Source organism: Colobus angolensis, unplaced genomic scaffold (assembly GCF_000951035.1).
Source record: "Colobus angolensis palliatus isolate OR3802 unplaced genomic scaffold, Cang.pa_1.0 Scaffold2, whole genome shotgun sequence".
In the NCBI taxonomy this organism is placed as follows: Eukaryota; Metazoa; Chordata; class Mammalia; order Primates; family Cercopithecidae; genus Colobus; species Colobus angolensis.
The window spans coordinates 26785981-26808308 of record NW_012115154.1 but is presented as its reverse complement, the minus strand read 5'-3'; the positions used below and the strand labels follow the sequence as shown (position 1 = coordinate 26808308).

Below are 22328 nucleotides of genomic sequence, written 5' to 3'. Positions count from 1 at the left end.
AGGGAGTCCCTTTAACTGGATTCTATGCCCTTTTGATGAGGGCCTCTATTTGCCCCATCAAAGAGTAGGTGAGGTCATCTCAGATAAGAGGAAATGGGTTTAGAGGGTTGTTGGGGGAGATCTGAAATCATCTCATTGGCTGGTGGGAGAGAATGATATTGAGGGATGAGTAGAAGGTGGTGTTGAGGGCCCATGGGAGGCTGGAGTCTGTGGCCCCAGTATTATCACTATTGTTGTTGAACTTTAGCCTACTTTTGTAACCTAATTCAGGTATGGAGATGGTGGACATTTGGGTGCCTTTTAGGGAGGGTTTTGCTAGGTGGGTGAAATTTTAAAAACTCTGAAGATTAGGATACTAGGAAAGAATAGGTGGAGAATGCCCCTGCTTCTTCCCTTTTAGGAATGGACTTTGAATACTGCAACCAAATACTTGAACTTGTAATGAAGTTAACATTTAAACTTTTCTTCTGATGACATTATGAAAAGGATATGGTTAATTTTTTGTATTTGAAATGTGACATTTGCTATTTATGTTACAGAAAGAGGCCTCTGATCCTTTCAGCCTAAATGAATTACTAGATGAATTATCAAGGAAACAGAAAGAAGAATTATGGCAAAGGCTGAAGAATTTATTGACAGATGTGTTGTTAGAAAGCCCGGTGGATGGGTGGCAGGTAGTGGAAGCCCAGGGTGAAGATAATATGGAAACAGAACATGGCTCAAAAATGGTAGTATTTGTTTTTCAAAAATAAGACACATTTTTCTCTTTTTTTTGTTAAAAAATAACTGTTCATTGTGTATCATTAAATTTTACATTAAGACAAATTTTGAAGTTAGAAGTCAAGAATTTTAGAAGTTTAGTCTGTTGTAGTTTTATTCACTTTTCAACCCTACTGTTACTAATCTAATACTAGATATTGCTGTCCTTTTAGGATGATTAGCTTTTATTCAACTTTAATTCTTTTTAGAGTAAGCTAGAATTGTGGCTTGATTTTTAGAAAATTTGTAACTGAAATTTCTACTAAAACCTGATTTTAAGTTGATGATTTTAATTCACTCATGCTTTGATTTTTCATTTATAGAGAAAAAGCATAGAAATAATTTATGCAATTACATCTGTGATTCTTGCTTCTGTATCTGTAATAAATGAAAGTGAGAACTATGAAGCCCTACTGGAATGTGTTATTATATTAAATGGTGAGTTGATTTTGTTATAAATGGCATATTTACAAGTGGACGTTGAAATACTTGTTTTTGTTTCTGTTTTTATTTTTATTTTTTTTTGAGACAGAGTTTCACTCTTGTTGTCTAGGCAGGAGTGCAATGGCGCGATCTCAGCTCACCACAACCTCCCCCCACCGGGTTCAAGCGATTCTCCTCCCTCAGCCTCCCTAGTAGCTGGGATTACAGGCATTCACCACCACGCCTGACTAATTTTGTATTTTTAGTAGAGACCGGGTTTCTCCATGTTCATCAGGCTAGTCTCGAACTCCCGACCTCAGGTGATCTGCCCGCCTGGGCCTCCCAAAGTGCTGGGATTACAGGCATGAGCCACTGTGACTGGCCTGAAATGATACTTTGTAAAAGGAAGCTAGTTGTTTTCATGAGCATTGTTGAATTCAGTAGCAGTAGTGGTATAAAGGTATAGCTTTGCAGTCCAGTTCTTTTTCTTCAGTTAGAATAGGAGCATACTTACCTAAGGGCTGTCTTGAATACTTAGTTTATTTATTTTATATTTATCATTTTTTTTTTACAGACAGAATCTGTCTCTGTTGCCTATGCTGGAGTGCAGTGACATGATCCCAGCTCACTGTAGCCTTGATCTCCTGGGCTGTAGCTATCCTCTCACCTCAGCCTCCTTAGTAGGTGGTACCACAAGCCCGTGCTTTTTGTTTTGTTTTTTGGTAGAGACAAGATCTAACTGTATTGCCCAGGCTGGTCTCAAACTCCTGGGCTCAAGTGATCCTCCCACCTTGCCCTGGCAAAGTGCTGGGATTACAGGCATTAGCCATTGCATCTGGCCTAATTAGTTTAATTTAAGCTGCATTCAGGTGTTATAGGTGGTGAGATGGGCAGTACTCAGCAACTAACTGCTATTGTTTACAGGTTTTTCAGGGAAGTCTGACTTACTGGACCAGTGATCAAGAACTTCTTTCTAGGAAAATACCTGATTATGTGATTACCACTGCTAGATAGCGTCAACTAAGAATTTGTGACACTGAATTTTTTCTTTAAGTATGTTGTGAACATGAGCTGAGGAGTCATTGTTGACTCCTAGGGGAGTTCTACTGTATTGAAATGTGAATGATGGTACTTTTCAAGTTTTAACAAAACTGTAAAACTGGTTATTAATTTAGGAGGTACAGTAGTCTAAGTTAATGAAAATATTTGATTATGAAATATATAAAATTCTAATTACAAAAGATGTAAAAATATCTGAATGATATTTAAGAGAACTTTTCACATACCCTCATCCCTCACTGTGCAAGGGTAGTTTCATGTGATAAAGTGTCTCATCAAGCTTCTTATTCTTAGCATCACTTGGATTTATGTATCTGTTTTATAGTACATTGTTTTATTCTGAATTCTTGAGTTGAAATACAGTGTGTTATTAAAAAGTCACCCCTAATCATAACGAAAATAGCTCCCAAATGCTTTGTGAATTTTACTATCAGTTTATTTGTATGGTCTGCAAATAACTAGTAAAATGATTAATGCCAACACTGTAGTTGCTATCAACTTCCCAGTTAATTCAGGAATGTTATATTAGTGTAATGACATTCAGATACCTACAGATTATAATTATGAGCATTAGTATTATTAATTTAATTATTGAGCTTTTCTGTTAATAAAAGCACTGTAGTTTTTGTATTCATTATGGTAATTGCTTTGACTATTTTTCACTTCTGAGCCAAAATTTGAGGCTGGCACATTGAGGGATAGTAGTGGATTATTGATTGGTCAGTAGACCTGTCTTGGCTCTGGTGTTAACAGAGATACCATTGTTCTTGTTACACTGAGGTTTGGTTAGCCTCAGCACCTGCGTTTCTAAAATTGGTGATATGATTTCTCTGAGACTTCCAGTTCCAAAAATCTCTTTTCTATTATGTCTGTTGAGGGTCTTTTTATAACAATTGTCAAACAGTTTTTTAATTAACATTATTTGCCTTTCATAATTAATGTATATAAATCTTCGACAAGTTTTAAACATAAACTAATATTACTTGCTTAGCAAAGCTTTACATGATATATAAAGTCGTAATACTCTAAACTGTTGAATATGAAGTAATAAGAATTTGCCTTACTAATTGGAAACTTTCTGTGCTGTATTTTAGGTATTTTATATGCATTACCTGAGTCTGAACGAAAACTACGGAGTTCTATTCAGGATTTGTGTGTTACCTGGTGGGAGAAAGGCCTGCCTGCCAAGGAGGACACAGGAAAGACAGCCTTTGTCATGTTGCTTAGGAGGAGCCTGGAGACTAAGACCGTGTGTTCACTTTTCATTTTCAAAGACTGGGTCTCTCTCTGTTGCCCAGGCTGGAGGGCAGTGGCGTGATCATAGCTCACTGCAGCCTCAAACTCCTGGGCTCCAGCAGCCCTCCTGCCTCAGCTTCTCGAGTGGCTGGGACTGCAGGAGTGCACCACCTACCTAAGGCTTTCTTTTTAAATGTCTTCCTAACATTCTAAACCTGTGCTAGTCAATGTAGTAGCCACTTGCCACAGAAAGCTATTTAAATTTAAAGTTAAAAATAATGAAAAATTCAGTTCCTCAGTTACATTAGTCACATTTTAGTAGCTCTGCAGTGAAATGTGGCTAATTGTCTCCTGCACTGGACAGTTTAATCTTCATCATTGAGGAAGTTCCTGAACTTGCTAGATTTTTAATTATTTTCCCTGTGTTTAAAAACATGTTCTGTAGAGCTACAGGTGGCATTTGCAAATTTTAAAATCTGTTTTTATTTGTCATTATTTTTTAATCTTTGGTGAACCAACTAGAATTACCATTATTTCTGATATAAAATATACTTGATTTGAAATATGACTTTACTGTTCATTAAAAAAAGTATAACATTTTTTGTGTCATTCACAGGGTGCAGACATATGTCGGCTTTGGCGTATCCATCAAGCTTTATATTGCTTTGATTATGATTTGGAGGAAAGTGGAGAAATTAAAGATATGTTACTTGAGTGCTTCATAAATATTAATTATATCAAGAAAGAAGAGGTAAATAGGCGTTTGTTTTTTGATCTGTTTGTGAGCTGCTTCTTAATAGATATTTCTCCTGTGTTCACATGGTTCCTGTCTGCACCATGTGTGGTGTTGCCATGAAGGTCAGCTTAGCTACCAGGAGCTTTTTACTGCACATCATTTTTACTGCATGACAGTACTAGAGAAAACATTTTACAAGTCCTTGCTTATTTCATCATTAAATTGGATGGTAACAGGTGGCTGTGTGAATCCTAGGGGAGCCATACTTGCATTTTAAATTAAGAATGATTAAAAATAAGGTTGAGAAAGCACTTCTCTGTGATTGAGATCTGGCCTTCTGCCCTAATTCCATTTTCATTGCCATGTACTCAAAACTATCATCCCATAATATCCTCCATTTCTTTTTTCTACCCATCCTATAAATTCAGAGAGGCTTCTGGCCTGTTGCTGCACTGCCCGTCCTGGGGTCAACTCCCAAACGAGGCTACTGAGCACCTGAAACGGGACCCATCTGAACTGAGATTGGCCATAAGTATAAAATACACATGAATTTGAAGATTTAGTGTGAAAGAAATGAATATAAAATAGCTCATTAATAATTTTTGTTATATACTTAATATAATAGACAATAGTTTAGATATATTGCTTTACATAAAATATATTATTAAAATTAATCTTCTTTTGTTAATATGGCTACTAGAGAATTAAGAATTACAGAGAGGCTCGCATAGTTCTTCTGTGTTAGGGGTCTTCTGCATTTGTTTACTGAGTGTCGACTACATGCTCGGGGGGGTCAGTAGAGACTAGAACAAGCCTTTGCTTTTGGATGCTCATGGCACAGCAGGCACATCTCAGGCGGAAGGAGAAAGTCATTCCTTCTCCCTGAAGGTGATGGAGAAGGGCTTCAGAGGAGGAGGAGGACCAGCTCGGAGGTACAGAATAAGTTTCCTCCAGGTCTCACAGCTGCTTAGCAGAAGAGACAGAACTGGACCCTGGCGAGCCATCTGCGGTCTGCTAGACAAAGGGCCATGTGATTAGGACTGAGACCTTCAGCTCCCAGGGTCCTTGTTCACCGTATAGGTGGTGACCTTGGTCAGGACTTTCAGCCTCAGTGTTTTGTGTAAAATAGGAGCAACAGTTACTCTTTCACAGGATTGTTGTGAGGAACAGATGAGGTGATATGTATCAAATCGCAGCCCAGACTCCGGTAGGTAAGAACCCTTGGGGAGGGTAGGAACCCTTGGGGAGGGCTGCCCTGTGCCGTCCTTGCTATGTCAGCACCGTCATTACCACAGAGATGTTGGACACAGCCTGTGCCCCATACCCGTCTCCAGGATTGTCCCAAAATGTGGGGAGAGTGAAGAAATGAATGATGGGTTCAAACTAAACTTTTATGTTGACTTATACATAGGGAGTTGATGAATCGTACTTGTTAACTTATATATGTGTGCAGATATATAACAGGCATAAATGTATGTATGTGTTACAACCCCTACCCTTTTTAAAAAATTGGGCCGGGCGCGGTGGCTCAAGCCTGTAATCCCAGCACTTTGGGAGGCCGAGACGGGTGGATCACGAGGTCAGGAGATCGAGACCATCCTGGCTAACATGGTGAAACCCCGTCTCTACTAAAAAATACAAAAAACTAGCCGGGCGAGGTGGCGGGCGCCTGTAGTCCCAGCTACTCGGGAGGCTGAGGCAGGAGAATGGCTTGAACCCGGGAGGCGGAGGTTGCAGTGAGCTGAGATCTGGCCACTGCACTCCAGCCTGGGTAACAGGGCAAGACTCCGTCTCAAAAAAAAAAAAAAAAAAAAAAAAAATTGATGTCTCCTTTGAATTTAAGATATCTACACGTAGTTTCCTAATCAATCATTAATTTGGTCAGATCAGTTTCCAGTCATTCTGGGTAAACCATAAACATCTTGTACTGTACTGGCAGATTACTTCTAGTGAATATTGCTGTTTTTTCTTTTTTTTTTTTAACTTGCTTGTTGTGAGCATAGTTACCCTGCATTTGAATCAAAATGTATTGCATTTCTGTGGGATTCCAGTTCTGTGCAGTGGTGTGCTGATAAGAGATAAAGGTGGTATTCACTGAGAGAATTCTTGATAGACATATTTTGTGCACTCTATAATAGAGTATACATATTGTATTCATTTTAGGTTCGGGTATATAATCTAGTAGCATACATACAAATTATCATCACATGATGTATTTATGACTTGAAAATTGTGTATTTGGAAATTCTAACTTGACAGACACTTAACCTTTTAACTATATGAGTCCTCAGTTTTCTCATTTACAAATGAGAAGGTGAAATGAACTGGGTTATTCCATTCCATTCCCACCCACCTATGCTAGACTTAAAGCTTTCTTTCGTTTGAGACTATGTAGCCATCCATGACAGGGCCAGAATGAGATGTTTGTGCACCCATGGTTACTGTCTGTGGTCTCCATCTCTGCACCTGTGGTCCTTGAGGACAGAGGCGCTCAGTGTAGTGACTGCTCGGCCCTGGGGAAGGAGGCTTGTGTGGCTCCTGGCTGTGCAGGCCCCGCAGACAGCTCAACTCCTGCGTGTGCTCTTAGTTATAATTACACGTGCCTCCTTTTTAGCAATAGCAATGTTTAGCTTACTAGACGTTCAAAGAATTGTTTGTTATTTGGAACTTTTTATTTGGTTGCAATTTAAACATTATATCCTTTTTTTTTTATTTATAGGGAAGAAGATTTCTTAGTTCTCTCTTCAACTGGAATATAAACTTTATCAGAATGATCCATGGGACCATTAAAAACCAATTACAGGGATTACAAAAGTAAGTGTTAAAAGTACTTAAGATTTCATGCTGCTTAATCTGGCTTTGAAAGATTCCATTTGGTCTGACTTCTTAAAATTATAGTAATGGATTAGAAGCTTTAGAAATATGTTATTTGTTATGTACCATTGTATCACTGGGTAGCTTTTTCCTTTTATAGGAAATCATTCTTTTCCAGTATTAACCACTGACGTTGGAGGTTTTAATTTGTGGTCATTCTTTAAATAGTTAAAATAGTTTCCAGTTGAACCTTAGTCTCGCTCATGATAAAGCCATGTCCATGGTACTTTGAATACAGTGTGTGCTTTTTGGTTGAACGTGGCCTGGGTGGTGTGGCTTCTCGGAAGAGCCTGTGGAATCTGCAGGAGCAGCAGGGAATGTTGCAGTCATGCTGTGCCACTCCCTACATGATGGAGATGTCAAGTGTATGCTTGTTGTTTGCCACGCACAAGGCAGAGTACTTCATTTGCCCCAGTACTGAGTACTTAGTCTGCATTTTAAAATTGAATCCTCACAACTCTTTTTTGAGGTAGGCTTTGGTTTCTAAATTTCCCAGTGTCAGGCAACTGTGTAAGTACCAAGTTGGGATCTGATTCTGGATCTCTGATTGCAAAGCTCCTATTGTATACTAGATTGCTTTTTCATATTTCCTCGTCTTCAGAATATCTGAGTTGAACTAATAGTTTTTTGTTTTTTTTTTTTTTTGAGGCGGAGTCTTGCTCTGTCACCCAGGCTGAAGTGCAGTGGCCCAATCTCGGCTCAACTGCGAGCTCCGCCTCCCGAGTTCATGCCATTCTCCTGCCTCAGCCTCTTGGGTAGCTGGGATTACAGGTGCCTGCCACTGCACCTGTCTAATTTTTTGTATTTTTAGTAGAGACGGGGTTTCACCGTGTTAGCCAGGATGGTCTTGATCTCCTGACCTCGTGATCCGCCCACCTCAGCCTCCCAAAGTGCTGGGATTACAGGCATGAGCCACTCTGTCTGGTGAACTAATAGATTTCTAAGCTTATGATTCTTAAGTTGATACTGGTATTTTAGGGCTTCTTGTACCTGAGGAATTGGTAGCACGGAAAGTCCAACATGACTCCAAGTCGACAATTTATTTATATTTAAATATTTTTGACTTTAGAATTTTGTTCTGGGCTTATGCACTCATAGTTTCACAGGAAATAGTAAAGTTTTGGGTAAGCCTTGACTGAGGAGGAGGAAATAGTTTGTCATTTCAGTTTCCTTTCCCAAAACCTTCTGCATTTTCTACTTTTTGCTACAGGTAGATAATCTATTTCTATAGATAATTTGCAAAGCACTCATTTAAACTGAGTTTCTTCTTCACTATGGTTGGAGAGTAACTGAAATGATACATGTTGAAAGTATAATTCTTTAAATTTGCATTAAAACTATTTTGATCTTTTTATATAGGTCTTTGATGGTATACATTGCAGAAATTTATTTCAGAGCTTGGAAAAAGGCTTCAGGGAAAATACTGGAGGTATTTTCATTTTTTTAAATGTTAACACTTATTTTTATTATATTTTAGTTACTAAATAAGTAGTCAGAGAAGGGTTATTTAAGATCCATGTTTATGCACTCTGTCAAAATAAAGCCAAATAATGAAAATTTGTTTGATGGGCAATCCAGTCACTTGCTAAGATGTGTGGTTTGTGGGAGGTAGGACTGTGCTCTTTCAGCTGGGAGGGAGCTCTGACCCTGATCTTTCCAGCCACATGTGCTCACTGGGCATTTGGAATGTGGCCAGTCTGAATCGAGATGTGTTGTAAGTGTAAGAAATATACCAGATTTCAAAGACTTCATATGGAAAAAGGAGAATATAAAATATCTCAGTACTTTTTAGAAATGTTGAGTGAATGTTGAAATAATAGTGGTTTGGATGTATTAGGCTAAATGTGGTAGTTGGCTCTTTGTGGGTTTCACATCCATGGATTCAGTCAACCAAGGATCAAAAATATTTGGGAAAAAAATGCATCTGTACTTAACATGTGCAGACTTTTTCTTTCTTGTCATCAGTCCCTACACATACAGTGTCACAACTATTTATATGACATTGACATTGTATTAAGTGTTGTAAGTAATCTGGAGATGATTTAAAGGGTGCAGGGTGTGTAGGTTATATGCAGATACTACTCCACTTTGTGTGAGGAGTTTGAGCATCCACAGACTCTGGTATCTGAGGGAGGTCCTAGAACCAATCCCCCATGGATACCAAGGGATGACTGTGTAATATTAAAGTAATTTTACCTGTTTCTTTTGTCTGTTTTTAATGCAGCCACTAGAAAATTTAAAATTGCATCCGTGGCTTGCATTCAATTTCTGTTGGATAGTGCCATTCAGGAACTTCAAGTCACCTCTTTTAGTTACATTATTTTTGAGAATTTGAAGATACTTTCTTTGATTATGGGTAACTCTGGTGAATACATAGTATTTATGTTATGAAGATAGGGCTATGTAATCCACAATCCCAACTCAACATCCAGACACCCTTTTGGACAAAAAAAGTGTCTTTGTTTTCACTTATATTTTTCTTACACTAGGTTCTCCATCATTTTGTTTTTCTCTGAGAATAAAATTTTTACTCTGGGTCAGAAAGGAGCCTCTCACAACCCTGTGTTCTATCCTGACTTTTCATTCCTCTTTGGAGAGCAGGCCCTGCACTGAGGGGCAGGGGGAGAAACCTGCAGGGTACACAGAGGCTGCCCCACATCTGGAGTTTACTTCCATCCTTTCTGCTCCTCTGCACAACTTACACTTGATTTGTATTGCCACGGTTTATCACTGACTTCTAGAAAACCAAAAGTAGGCTGGGCGCGGTAGCTCACGCCTGTAATCCCAGTACTTTGGGAGGCTGAGGCCGGTGGATCACCTGAGGTCAGGAGTTTGAGACCAGCCTGGCCAACATGGCGAGACCCTGTCTCTACAAAAAAATAAGCAAAATAAAAACTATTTGACTAGGTGTATACAAAATTGGTACCAACAATATGTATTTCTCAGTCTCACTCCTTTCCTCTCTGCCCTCCCTCTCTTTAAGTTTCTCAGGCAAATTCCAGACATGAGATTTCATTTCTACATACTACTTTATTCATCTCTCAAAAATGTGCGTATGGAATGCCATTGTAAGACCTAAAAATGTGACAGTAAATCCTTGGTATTTTTAAAAATAATCAAGCCACATTGAAATTTGTCCAGTGATCTCAAAATGTCTCCTTAGAGTTTTTTTGAATTAGGACTCAAGAAGTTGCCCACATGGCATTTGCTTGTTATACCATTAAAATCGCTTATTCTAGAGCCTTCCTCCCTCCTTTCTTTTTTTTTAAATCTATGCCATTGGCATGTGAGGAAACTGAACGAGTTGTCCTGTAGAATGTCAGCATTCTGGTAGTTAGCGCTAAAGATTTGGATTCAACTTCTGTGGCACAGATAACTTCCCAGGTAGTGCTGTGTATCTCATCTTTCATTGCAAGTCAGACAATGTGTGGTTGTCCCACGTTAAGTGATGCTAAGTGACTTCAGGTGAAGGAAATATTTTCAAATATAATGGAGAAGAGGAACTTGAGCATCTGCAGATGCTCAAGTATTGTATACTAATACAAACCCTGGTTTGTATATTAACCCTAGGAGCGTTTCCTTAGGTCCTTCCCCAAAGCCTCATGTGTGAGGGCGGGCACAGAGTACAGGTACAGACCATAGGGTCCACTGGGGTTTTTTGCTACTGTGAGAGGCTAGGCCTTCCCCCAGTTGCTGCACTCTGAGTACCATGAGTGCATGGGGCTGATGAAGGGCTTCCCACACCTTCCTTGCTCAGCCCTTCTCAGTAGTGGCCCTGAAATAATCTTATTTACAGTTTCCACTGTAGAGGTAGTTCTGTTTTCGTTCTGTGGAGGCTGTTGGAACAAATCCAGTCTTCTGAAGGTTGTCCAGGTCAGTGATGAGTCAGAAGAGGGGACTCCACACTCGCCATGCACTCGCTCTCTGAAATTTGTCTGATTTGAACTGCCCTTGAGTGGTAGGTGGAAGCTTACCTTGCCATTTGGCACAGATTTGATATTTCATCAAATAAAAGAGAAGTGAAGCGTTCTCCTTAATATATGAAAACCAAAGGAATTCTAACAAGCACGGACTTAAAATAAGAAAGCTTGGACAAAATGATCCAGGTTTTTTTCTCATGAAATGTAAGATGGACAGATTAGACTTTTTTTGTACTCGAATGCTGCACTGCTTGTCAGGCCTTCAGTAGGACACACACACACCAGGTGCTTTGCATTGCGTTTGTTATTTCAGACGATTGAAAATGATTGCATCCAGGACTTCATGTTCCATGGGATACACCTTCCGAGGAGGTCTCCAGTGCATTCCAAAGTGCGGGAGGTAAGATTGTGAACAGTTTTTGAAGTAATGTTTCCTCTGTTTTGTTTTTAGATAATTGTTTTGGTTACATTTTTAAATTAAGTTAAGCTTTCACAGACATCAATTGGGGGATTTCTCAGAACCTTGATATTTGATGTCTGGCAGTTTTATTCCTGCCACCAAAGTTTTAATGAGGAAAGCAAAGGTGTATTGTTGAGATGGTCAGTATTGTATTTGAATGACTTTAAATTCAATTCTCTGTCTTGAAAGTTTCCAGAATTATTAGTTTCTAATGGCCACTATCATTTTTTTCAAAGATCTTAGAGGGTATTTGAAATTATTTTGATTATTTTACTTATAAAATCCCATTTTGCTATTCTGCAAACCAAATGAATAAATGTTTTGATTGTTTATTTGATACTTTGTTCTGTAAAGGTAATCTCAGAATTCAGATGTTAACTTTACCTTTATATTAATAATTGTAAATGGACTGACTAGGTAAGGTTCTATCATCAGTGTCATTACTACACTGATGGGTGTTTGATGGATCATAAGGATCCTGGCAGGAGGAATGGGAAAATCTGGTCTGCTGTGTTTGGTTAAATTAAGCAGCTGCTGTTGATCAGTGTTCTAACCCATGGGATGCCTTGTTTGCTTGCTGTTAGGTTTGGCAACCATATGTCAAGAAAACAAGCAAATAAAGACTACCCATTTCTTTGTTTTGTTGTATAGTGAAACTACTTCTATTTATAGAACGTAAATATACTAATTATATTAATTTTGAGTGGATAAGAAAATGTTTCTTTGCATTATTGGTGATTTAATTTCGGTTACACAAGGATAAAGAACTCAGAGATTTATCTAGACTACTGAGTTTTCCAGAGGATTTAAAAATCGTGATTGCATATATTTAGGATAAATACATTCAGTGACCTCCCTGTCCTACCCACCTGCCACCCCCATCCCAGTGTGGCTTTATTTAGTTGTAATCAGTTTGGGTTATTTATTTCACAGAAACGATTTGGTGTTTCAAATTTTACTTAGTAGAATTGCATCATAATAAACTACATGTATTTATGCAAACTATATTTATGTTTATGTAAACTATGTGTGTAGTTTATATGTAAACCATGTATGTTTTCTCATGTTACTTTCTGCTGTGGTAGTCTGAGTAATTAAGATATTGTTAAGTATAGATATCACTATTTGATAAATTTATGGAAAAATGCACAAAAAGAATTTAAAGGGAGAATATTAGATTTCACTCAAGTGAAATGTGTTACTCAACTCCAAGTAATTGTTTTTGTCACAACTTATAACACATTATAGTTTTTTCCTCAAATTGTTTTTTTGATAACTATTAAATTTATGTAAGTCATTTTAGTGATACTGAAAGAGGCTTCAGGCAGTGCTTCAGACGTCATTTGAAGTTAAAAATCTCAATATTGTTGATGAAAATGTTCTAGAATTAGATAGTAACAATGGTAGCATAGCTCTAAATATACTGAAAGCCACCGAATTGTATTTTTTAAAAGAGTGGATTTTGTGGCATGTGAATTAATTCTTAAGCTGTTTAGAAAATTTTTCTATGAAGCAAGTATACTGTTGATATCAAAATTTGATAGTATTATACACAAAAAGCAAACTATAGACTGTCACTTATCACCATCAATAAAAACTCCAAAATAATAATCAGAAAAAAATAATCCCCATACTGTAGCTCTTCTCGCGTAAAGTTGATACAAGCTCACTTAAAGTGCAGGCTATTCTTTTATAGCCTGTTTAATCTTTCAAAATTTTCTTGTTTCACTAATAAAGTTTAACCCCAAAAGGTGTGAATAGAGAAGTATGGCAAAATTGATTGTTGTTAGGGACATGAGTCTACAAAGAATTTTGGGAAGATTCTGACTGGAAAAGAAGTGGGTAGGAAAAGAAGAATGAAAGCTACAAGAATGATCATTTTCTGATTTTTTCATAAGTTTTGGGAGGAACTTGATGCCTAAATTAATCTTGTACAGTGAGAGGTCACTAAGTATGACACCTCCTTGTTACAAAGTTGTGAAACAGTTACCAGGTGTTGATAATAAAGAGGTTTAGTTAGTGTTTTGGAACAAGCATGAGTTCTTAGAACCATTCAGGAATCTCCTTTACGTGCTCCCCTTTTTCATTTTATCCTGAAGGTCAGAGGTTTAAACGAGTCTTTTTTTGGGGTTATGTGGCTGTTGGCAGAATAGCAGAAACTAGAACCCAAACCATTTTATCGCCCAAGGCCATTAATCTTTTTATTTCAGCCGTAGATTTCTTTCTTGTGATTGACTGCATTTACTGCTCTCCTACATCTATCGAAGTTACTCCTGCTGAAGAATTGTCGTGACATGTGGGTGCCAGCCAGAGCCTACTTGTGGTGGAGAGAACAATTCTCCCTGTTGCTTTTTCCAAATGCCATTTAATTTAATTTAATTTAATTTAATTAATGTATTTTTTTGTTAATGCTTTCTTTTTCCTTTTTTTTGGTCCTTAGGTTCTGAGTTACTTTCACCATCAAAAGAAAGTTCGGCAGGGAGTAGAGGAGATGCTTTATAGATTATATAAACCCATCCTTTGGAGAGGATTAAAGGTATACATTTTAAATAGTTTATCCATGGTTAGAATGTATTACTTGTGCTTTTGAACTTAGCAAACTCTAATTCAAAATTGCAATAAAATAGTAAAGATAAAGCTGGAGACTAAATGCTTTGTGAAATTTTTGAACAAATGTTTTTTTCTTTTATTAAAAGCATTTCTTGGTTTCATTTAACTGGAAACCTGGATTGGTTTAGTGCTAACTACACAGTTATTTTTAAGTAACCATGTTTAGGGAAGGAGATTAGAGACATGCTGTAAAGCAAACCAGCTTAGGCTGTGGGTGGTCTGCCGTGCTGTCCTGGGCTGTCCAAGTCCTTGAGATCTAACAAACACACAATGACTTTTAGTGCAGACAACCTGGTATCTTTAGTGAGGATGTGGGGTGACCACTTAGTGACATGAAGTGGGCTCTGAAGTGAAGAAGCTTGATCTTTTCATAGTATCTGTTGACGTTGAACTGAGTAATGTTTGGTCAATTTAAATGTTATGATTGTCTGTAATTTGAAAATAAGTCTGTATCAAGATCATTAAATTGTTACTTTGGGAACATGGTACTTAAGCCTTCGCATGTTAACTCTTTGGGATTCTGAGATACTCTTCTTTTATTATTATAGGCCAGAAACTCTGAAGTTCGATCAAATGCTGCATTGTTGTTTGTTGAAGCATTTCCTATTAGGGATCCAAACCTTCACGCTATTGAAATGGATAGTGAGATTCAGAAACAGTTTGAAGAGCTCTATGTACGTACTTCCGGTGGTCAAGCTTCTTACGGATACCAGCTTTGTCTAGGCTGTGGCTTGTGTGTGTCCTCACCTCCCCCGTAACAGCCAGAGCTCTGCTCCCACATGACATGGTTTCTAAACCTGGACTATGCCTCAGAGAGATGCCGCTTCTCCCTGGGGCCTTCTGCAACAGCGTGGACCCGTGGTGTCTTTTTCTACTTTGGGGACGTTTAATTACTTACTACTACGTGTGGTTGTAACCATTTTGTGCATGCGCCTGTTGTCTCCCCAGTGGAGAGGTGGTGTCCTACAGTGGGTAAAGCACATGCTCTGGTGTCAGCCCCCTGCTCTCTGGGGTCAGATTCCACCACTCTCCCTTCATAGGAAGGTGGCTTTGGGCCACTCAGCTTCTCTGTGTCTTTCTCTGTAAGTGCAGTTGTGACACTGCCTCTCATAAAGGTGTTGGGCAGCGTAGTGAGCAAACACTGGGTATATTTCAGGGCAAGCCTACAAATAATGCCTGTGGCAGCTGACTTTTCAGATGAGGTGTTAGGATGTTAAGATGCGGCATTTATTTCCGAGGAGTATTGTGGATTCTTTTCATCTACTTAGTCTGTATTTCCTGACAGAGCTTACTTAAGCAGTGCATATTATCTACTGACCTAAGTAGTAAAGTTTTAGGAAACAAGACAGCAAAGTGCTATTGTAATACTGTCGCCTGTGGTGCTTCTGAAATGCTCCCTTTTGTTTTTCTTTTTGTTTTCTAACTTATGGAAAACCTGACATGCAGAAAGTTGAAGTAATAGTATAATAGGCCTGCACAGTGGCTTACACCTGTAATCCCAACACTGTGGGAGGGTGAGGTGGGAGGACTATTTGAGGCCAGGAATTTGAGACCAGCCTGGGCAACAGAGTGAGACCTTGTCTCTACAAAAAGTTACAAACAACAACAACAACAGAAAAAAAAACAGCCCAGTGTGGTGGCACACACCTGTGGTCCCAGCTATTTGGGAGGCTTCAGCCCAGGAGGTCAAGTCTACAGGGAGCCATGATCACACAGCTACACCCCAGCCTGGGCGACACAGTGAGACCCTGTCTCAAAAAAAAAGAAAAAAAAGTGTAATAAATACCTGTATACTTCTTCATGCACACACACACATCCCTAAATGAAATCATTAGTATTTTGCTGTGTACATTATGTATATTTACATTTTTTTTTTTTTTAAGATTCCTTATTTTCAAGTTTTATTTTATTTTTAGAGACAGAGTTGTGCTCTGTCTCCCAGGCTGGAGTCCAGTGGTGTGATCGTCACTCACTGCCGCCTCAAACGGGAAGATCACTTGAACTCAGGAGGTCAAGGCTACAGTGAACCATGATTATACTACCGCATTCCAGCCTGGGCGATAGAGCCAGACCCTGACTCTTCTTTTAAAAAAAGAAAAAAACTTTGTGGAAAACAAAATTTTAATCTCATGTAATTTTCACATGCCATACAATGAGAATTTGTTCGTTTTTTCCGACCATTAAGAAATATGAACCATTCTTAGCACTGTGGGCTGTGTGGGAGCAGGTACCAGGCGGGTCTGGCCTGTGGCCTTGTTCGCCAAAGCTGGCTGAGAGCTCCTGTCCCTGGTGCTGCACCTCTTGAGGCTTTAACTCAACCTTTAGATGGAAATTAGGCTCTTTCATGAGAGGACAAAGGAGGTGATCTGATAAATAAGTAAGAGCAGTGGTTATTTCATGTATCCTCTGTGTACCTTAACTGTTCTCTCATGCTTTTTGCTCTATTGGTATTTCTTAAACCTGAGTAATATGGCGAACATTTTTTTTTTAAATAAAAAAGGGCTGAGGTGCCGTGGCTCATGCCTGTAATCCCAACACTTTGAGAGGCCGAGGAAGGATTGCTTGAGCAATCCCGGGCAACATGGTGAAACCCCATCTCTACCAATTAAAAAAAAAATCAGCTGGGCACTGTGGTGCATGCCTGTAGTCTCAGCTACTCGGGAGGCTGAGATGGGAGGATCGCTTGAGGCTGGAAGGTCAAGGCTGCAATGAGCTGAGATTGCACCACTATACTCCAGCCTAGGTGACAGAGCAAGACCCTGTTTCAAAAAAGAAAAGGACTCTTTGAATGTTTTTAAATGAAGAGATGCGACAGAAACAGCATTGCAAGTCATGTGCTATCATTTTGAGTGCTTATCTGGTGACGGTGTAATTGCAAACAGGTCTGGACATTGAGCCCGGAGAGGATGTGGTTGTAAGGTGATTGTCCAGAATATATTTTTATTATTTTTAAAGATTATTATTGAAAGTAATTCATAGACAACAAAATGTATAAAAACTTCTGAGTCCCAAGAACAGGCCCTCAGATTCCTAAAGTTCTTTTCTATTTTTTTTATCATCTTTTTTTCTTCCTGTTTGCTTTTTCTTAAAAGACTGGTCATCTTTTCTTAAAGACTTAAAAGACTGGTCATCTTTTCCGTTCTTCAGTTTGGATAAAGGATTGGGTTGGTAAGGTAGTTAGCAAGGGTTCTTCTCTAGTTGTGTAGGATTGTGTCTCAGGTTTGCTAAATGGGCTGAGTGCAACAGCAGGTGGGCTTCCCTTAGTTTCTGTGGAGGAAGAGCAGGCAGGCAGGTGACCCCTCGGTACCCAAGTACAAAGGGCCCTTTCCTTCTGGGTGGCATTGCTTTTCCTTCTTTTGCCTTTCTGGAGGCTTAGAGTTATTGCTGGTTCTTTTTTTTCGTTCTTCTTTGTCTGTTGCCCAGTATCTCTTTCAGGAACTCTTCCTGGCAGATGACACACTTGGCTTAGAAACCATTTTTAAGACTTTATCCTGGGGGCACATCCTGGCTCCTGAACTGCTGCTGGCCTGTGTGCCTCACCAGGGGTTGTTTGCCGCCCTTGTCACGAACTCTCTTTTCTGTAACCTGGGCTCTGGGTTCGGGGCTGATGTGAGCGCTCTGAGGTCACAGCCTCCTGTCTTTAGAGCACCCTTACCTGCTCTTTTCTCCATGAATCTGTTCCTTACTCTGTTTCTTACAGAAATTCCTCAGTCTTTTGTTTCTGTTATTGCTAATAGAAATTGATCATTTTGGTCAAATTTGGGGGAGGAGATGGGTAAATGCTTAATATTAACTTGAAGTCTTTTTTTTCTGATTAAAGTAGTAAGAGTCTGTTGTGTTTTTCAACGTTCCTAATAGAAAATGTCATGCATAATAAAAAAGAGACTGGAGTAATAACCCCTGTGTGCCCACAACACGGTTTTACTCATTGCTGACTAATCGCAATCCGATTTCTTCTTCCCCTGTCTTGAAACATATTTGGGACATCATATCATTTCAGCTCTAAATGGGTCAGAAGGTATTGGTAAAAGATAATCTTTTTTTTTTTTTTTGAGACAGAGTCTCGCTCTGCCCCCAGGCTGGAGTGCAGTGGCCGGATCTCAGCTCACTGCAAGCTCCACCTCCCGGGTTCACGCCATTCTCCTGCCTCAGCCTCCCAAGTAGCTGGGACTACAGACGCCCGCCACCTCGCCCAGCTAATTTTTTTTGTATTTTTAGTAGAGACGGGGTTTCACCATGTTAGCCAGGATGGTTTCGATCTCCTGACCTCGTGATCCGCCCGTCTCGGCCTCCCAAAGTGCTGGGATTACAGGCTTGAGCCACCGCGCCCGGCCTTTTTTTTTTTTTTAAATCGTGCCATGATCACAGCTAAATTAACGATAATTCCTTAGTGTCTTTGGGTACCCATTTGTTGCTACCATTTTCTCATTTTGTTTGAATGTTTCTCTAACTAAGGCCCATGTGCTGTGACTTACTGACATGTTGCTTAAGTCTCCTGGACCACGAGCTCTCTTGCTATAATCTTTCTGTGTTTTATTTCTTAAAACTTGCTAGTTTTGTTGTCATTGAAGAAACCAAATTATTCTGTGACGTTCCCAGCAGCCTGGATTTTATAGAACCCATTCCTGTGACGCCATTAGTGTGTCCCTCTGCGCTTTGTGTTTCCTATAAATTGGTGGTTAAATGAGAGAGTTGATCCGAATCATGTATTTGGGATTTTGTTTCGTGAGATTATTTCCCTGGTGGTGTGGAGTACTCCCATTGGGGTACTTATTGCCTCATTGTCTCCTTTTGAATTTTTAGTACCGCTGACGATCATGGCCTGGATTAGTTCATTACAGGTAGAATTATTTTATTCCTGGCTCTAAAATGCATTACAGCATTTTAGAATTCAAAAGCGTGGTGTACATGGGCCATGCCTCATCTGAACGCCTGCCATGCTCGGCTGAGTGTGCAGATCTCACTGGATGACAGAGCTGGCTTTGAGGCACTGCTGTCAGGGGATGTGGCAAATAAGGCACCACATGTTTCCGGCTTGATCTTAAATACTCTGGGTTAGAAGTGATAGCAAGTAATCTCAGGTCTAGGAATCCATATGTGTCCAGTGTTTCTACGCTCAGTTTCTCTACGTTACGAATCCCTGAAGTGCTCATGTGTGAAGCAGATGTTGATTTCGGGAATTAAGTCAAGGTTTTTAAGCCTTTCTCCCCTCCTACTTATAGAGCCTTTTAGAAGATCCTTATCCGATGGTCCGTTCCACAGGGATCCTTGGTGTTTGTAAAATAACTTCTAAGTACTGGGAAATGATGCCCCCGACCATCCTTATTGACCTCCTGAAGAAGGTGACTGGGGAACTGGCATTTGACACAAGCTCAGCTGATGTTCGTTGTTCTGTCTTTAAGGTAAGATTTTTTAAACTGTGTGAGTAATGTTTATTTATTGTGGACTAATTAGAAAAACAGAAAAAGAAGAAGATTAAAATAATACCTGTAACCCTACTCCACAGAGATAACATTTTTGACTTGTCATATATCCAGAGTAAGCTTTTTAAAAACCAAATTAAAAGTGTTTTCTACAAAAAATGACTACTTGAACTAATAGTTGTTTTTAGTGTAAGGGGAGAAGGGGTCCCAGTACTGTTGAATTTATTCTCTTTTGTCTCTTTATGTGATGTCTTGGAGAAATATATTTTGCGTAGAATCTGGTACATAGAATATATTTGGATTCACTGAAATACTTTTTTAGTATCTCCCACCTATCACCAACACCAATCGTAGCTCAAACCTTGCAAGAGAAACTCACATATTATTTTCTAAGCAACCTGAACTGTCTTAGGTTTATAGAAATTGCAATGTGTATGTTGGATGGTAGTGGGGTGGCCACTGATCTTTTCTCCCCCTGGCTTTGGTGGGAAAATGTGAAATGAACCAGAGGGAGGGAGCTACCCAGGCTGCAATAACAAACGCTCTCCGAGAGAGGGTTTGTAAATCTGTAAAGTGCTCAGAGAGGCCAGTTCAGAGACTTTCTTGAGGGCCTGTGAGATGGCCTAAGAAGAACTGATCTCACTTTCCCGCTACTGGAATCAACTGTTTAGAAGCTCGGACTCCCCTGAGCACAGCAGGTGACTTCCTCTTCCCTCATGTGCAAAACAGACATTTTCAGAGCAGCTCTTGGGCCTCATGGCCATGACCCTGTGGGGGCTCCTGTGGATCTTCCTCCTCACTTCTCAGGAACCTGCTTGCTTATTTTCTCTATTTGAAAAGTTTTCTGGACTAGGTGCAGTGGCTCACACCTGTAATCCCAGCATGTTGGGAGGCCAAGACGGGTGGATTGCTTGAGTTTCATGAGCTCAAGACCAGCCTGAGCAGACTGGTGAAACCTGGTCTCTACAAAAAGTACAAAAAAAATTAGCCGGGCATGGTGGTGTGCACCTGTAGTCCCAGCTACTTGAGAGGCTGAGGTGGAAGGATGGCTTGAGCCTGGGAAGCAGAGGTTGCGGTGAGCAAGATTGTGCCGCTGCACTCCAGTTGGGTGATAGAGCCAGACCTTGTCTCAAAAAAAATTTTTTTTTTGTCTGCATGTTCAACCTCTCCCTCTCAGCAGTATCCTTCCTATAGGTTTGTAAGCATGTTCACATCTCCATCTGAGGCAGAGGCTCCCCCATCTCTCCTCATTGCAGAAGGATATTCTAAGGAGCACGTCTGTGTTTGTGGAGGGATCAGACTTTTGGGCTCATGCCTATTGCTCTGCAGTAATTGTTAGGAACAAGCTTCTTACTCTCAAAAGAGTCTTAGTTTAGTGATCACCTGAATAGTCTACCTCCTTTTCCTGCCATTCCCCAGTCCACTATAGGGCATCTTCTATGTCCGCTACTCCAGTAAAGCATTTCTAGCCAAGGTTAGTTTCACATGACGCTTCACTAGGCTTTTTTGATCTCTGAGCAGAATTCATCCCCACACCATCCGCTTGTCCTTCTGGAAGTTGTTGTGAAACGTCAGTCCCTCTTCTTCCTCTTTGTCTGTGGTTGGATGCTCTTATTCTTTAAGTGTTGGCTGAGGAGTCAGGGACCCATGTGCTTCTTGCACTGTGATGGGCTCACCCTGGCGATCTGGTTTTCAACCTTGCTCTGACTGCAGTTTGCACGCAGCTGGTCCCAGTTTGCAGACAAGCGTCTTCTTGAGAGCTCTGCTCAGGTGACCAACAGCTAGCTCTGCGATTAAGATTATCCACAGCTTGCAGATTAGGAAGTGCTCCTGGGGTGCACACCTCGGAAGGGAAGGGACATTAAGCCACGACACAGCCTGGGAAAGCCTTGTGCAGACCCACAGGCAGCTCCGGAGCCAGCAGAGCCCTTCAGACTGGGCCCATACTGATCCACCGTTACACACTGGCTGCCCAGGAGGAAGGCGTTTTCTTCAGGAGGCCGTCCCCACGCATGCTGATGGTGAGGGCAGCTCAGCGGCCCCGGGACAGCTGGGGTGAGTGCCTCATTTCTGACGGGGCCTTGGCAGCATGTTACAGCAACCACCCTGTCTCCACTGCTGAGTCTTTACCGTCTTTTCCAAACCTGCTGCCATCCAAGAGTTTTCTTTGTTTTCCTCTCTCCCCCTTGCTCCTCTTTTTCTCCTTGAAGTGGTGATGTCATCTGCTGAGTCACTCACTTGCGTGCTCTTCTTGCTTCTTCCTCCTTCACCCAAGTCCTGTCTTTCCCTTCCTGGAGTTCTCTGAGGTTCACCTGCTCCTTCCTGTTGCTGTCACCCAAAGTGGCCACAGCTCCCTGGCCAGTCTTCTCTCGGTCCTGACCTTCTGAGCACAGTCTGGTGCTTTCATGCCTCTGAGGAAACCCTTGCAGGGCCACTCTGAGGTGCCTCCCAGGCCTAGATGAGTCATCTGTGAGGAGGGATGGGTGGGCTCTGGAGTAGAGGAAGAGTCAGCAGAGAATCTACAGAAGAAAGACCAGAAAAGCTGAAGGAGAATTAGGAGAACACAGTGTTGTAGGCGGGGCTACAGGGGCTGTGGGATGGGGGGGCAACTGGCAAGGTAGGTGGTGGCCGGTGGCCAGTGTCCAGTGGGAGGGCAGGATCAAGGGGCGGCTGTGGACACAGGTGGAGCAGATGATTCAAATCAGACTGCCCTTTAGTGCTTTGGAAGAAGAGCTGTATATATTTGAAATTTTTTGAAAAAATTATCATCGTTAAAATATATGTGGCCAGGTGCAGTGGCTCATGCCTATAATCCCAGCTCTTAGGCC

The 22328-nt window shown here is 40.5% G+C and overlaps 1 protein-coding gene across 1 annotated transcript in view; it reads left to right on the top strand.

The window, feature by feature from the left end:
- Window positions 1-526: 526 nt before the first annotated feature.
- The window catches only part of NCAPG2 (non-SMC condensin II complex, subunit G2), a 46622-nt gene continuing 24820 nt past the window's right edge, over window positions 527-22328 (top strand). Inside the window, exons 1-10 of the mRNA XM_011941546.1 lie at window positions 527-728; window positions 1083-1197; window positions 3336-3490; window positions 4094-4228; window positions 6933-7027; window positions 8447-8516; window positions 11321-11407; window positions 13908-14003; window positions 14626-14751; window positions 19300-19479. Coding sequence (XP_011796936.1) covers window positions 531-728; window positions 1083-1197; window positions 3336-3490; window positions 4094-4228; window positions 6933-7027; window positions 8447-8516; window positions 11321-11407; window positions 13908-14003; window positions 14626-14751; window positions 19300-19479 — 1257 coding nt within the window. The 5' untranslated portion in view covers window positions 527-530. The remainder of the gene's footprint in view (window positions 729-1082; window positions 1198-3335; window positions 3491-4093; window positions 4229-6932; window positions 7028-8446; window positions 8517-11320; window positions 11408-13907; window positions 14004-14625; window positions 14752-19299; window positions 19480-22328) is intronic.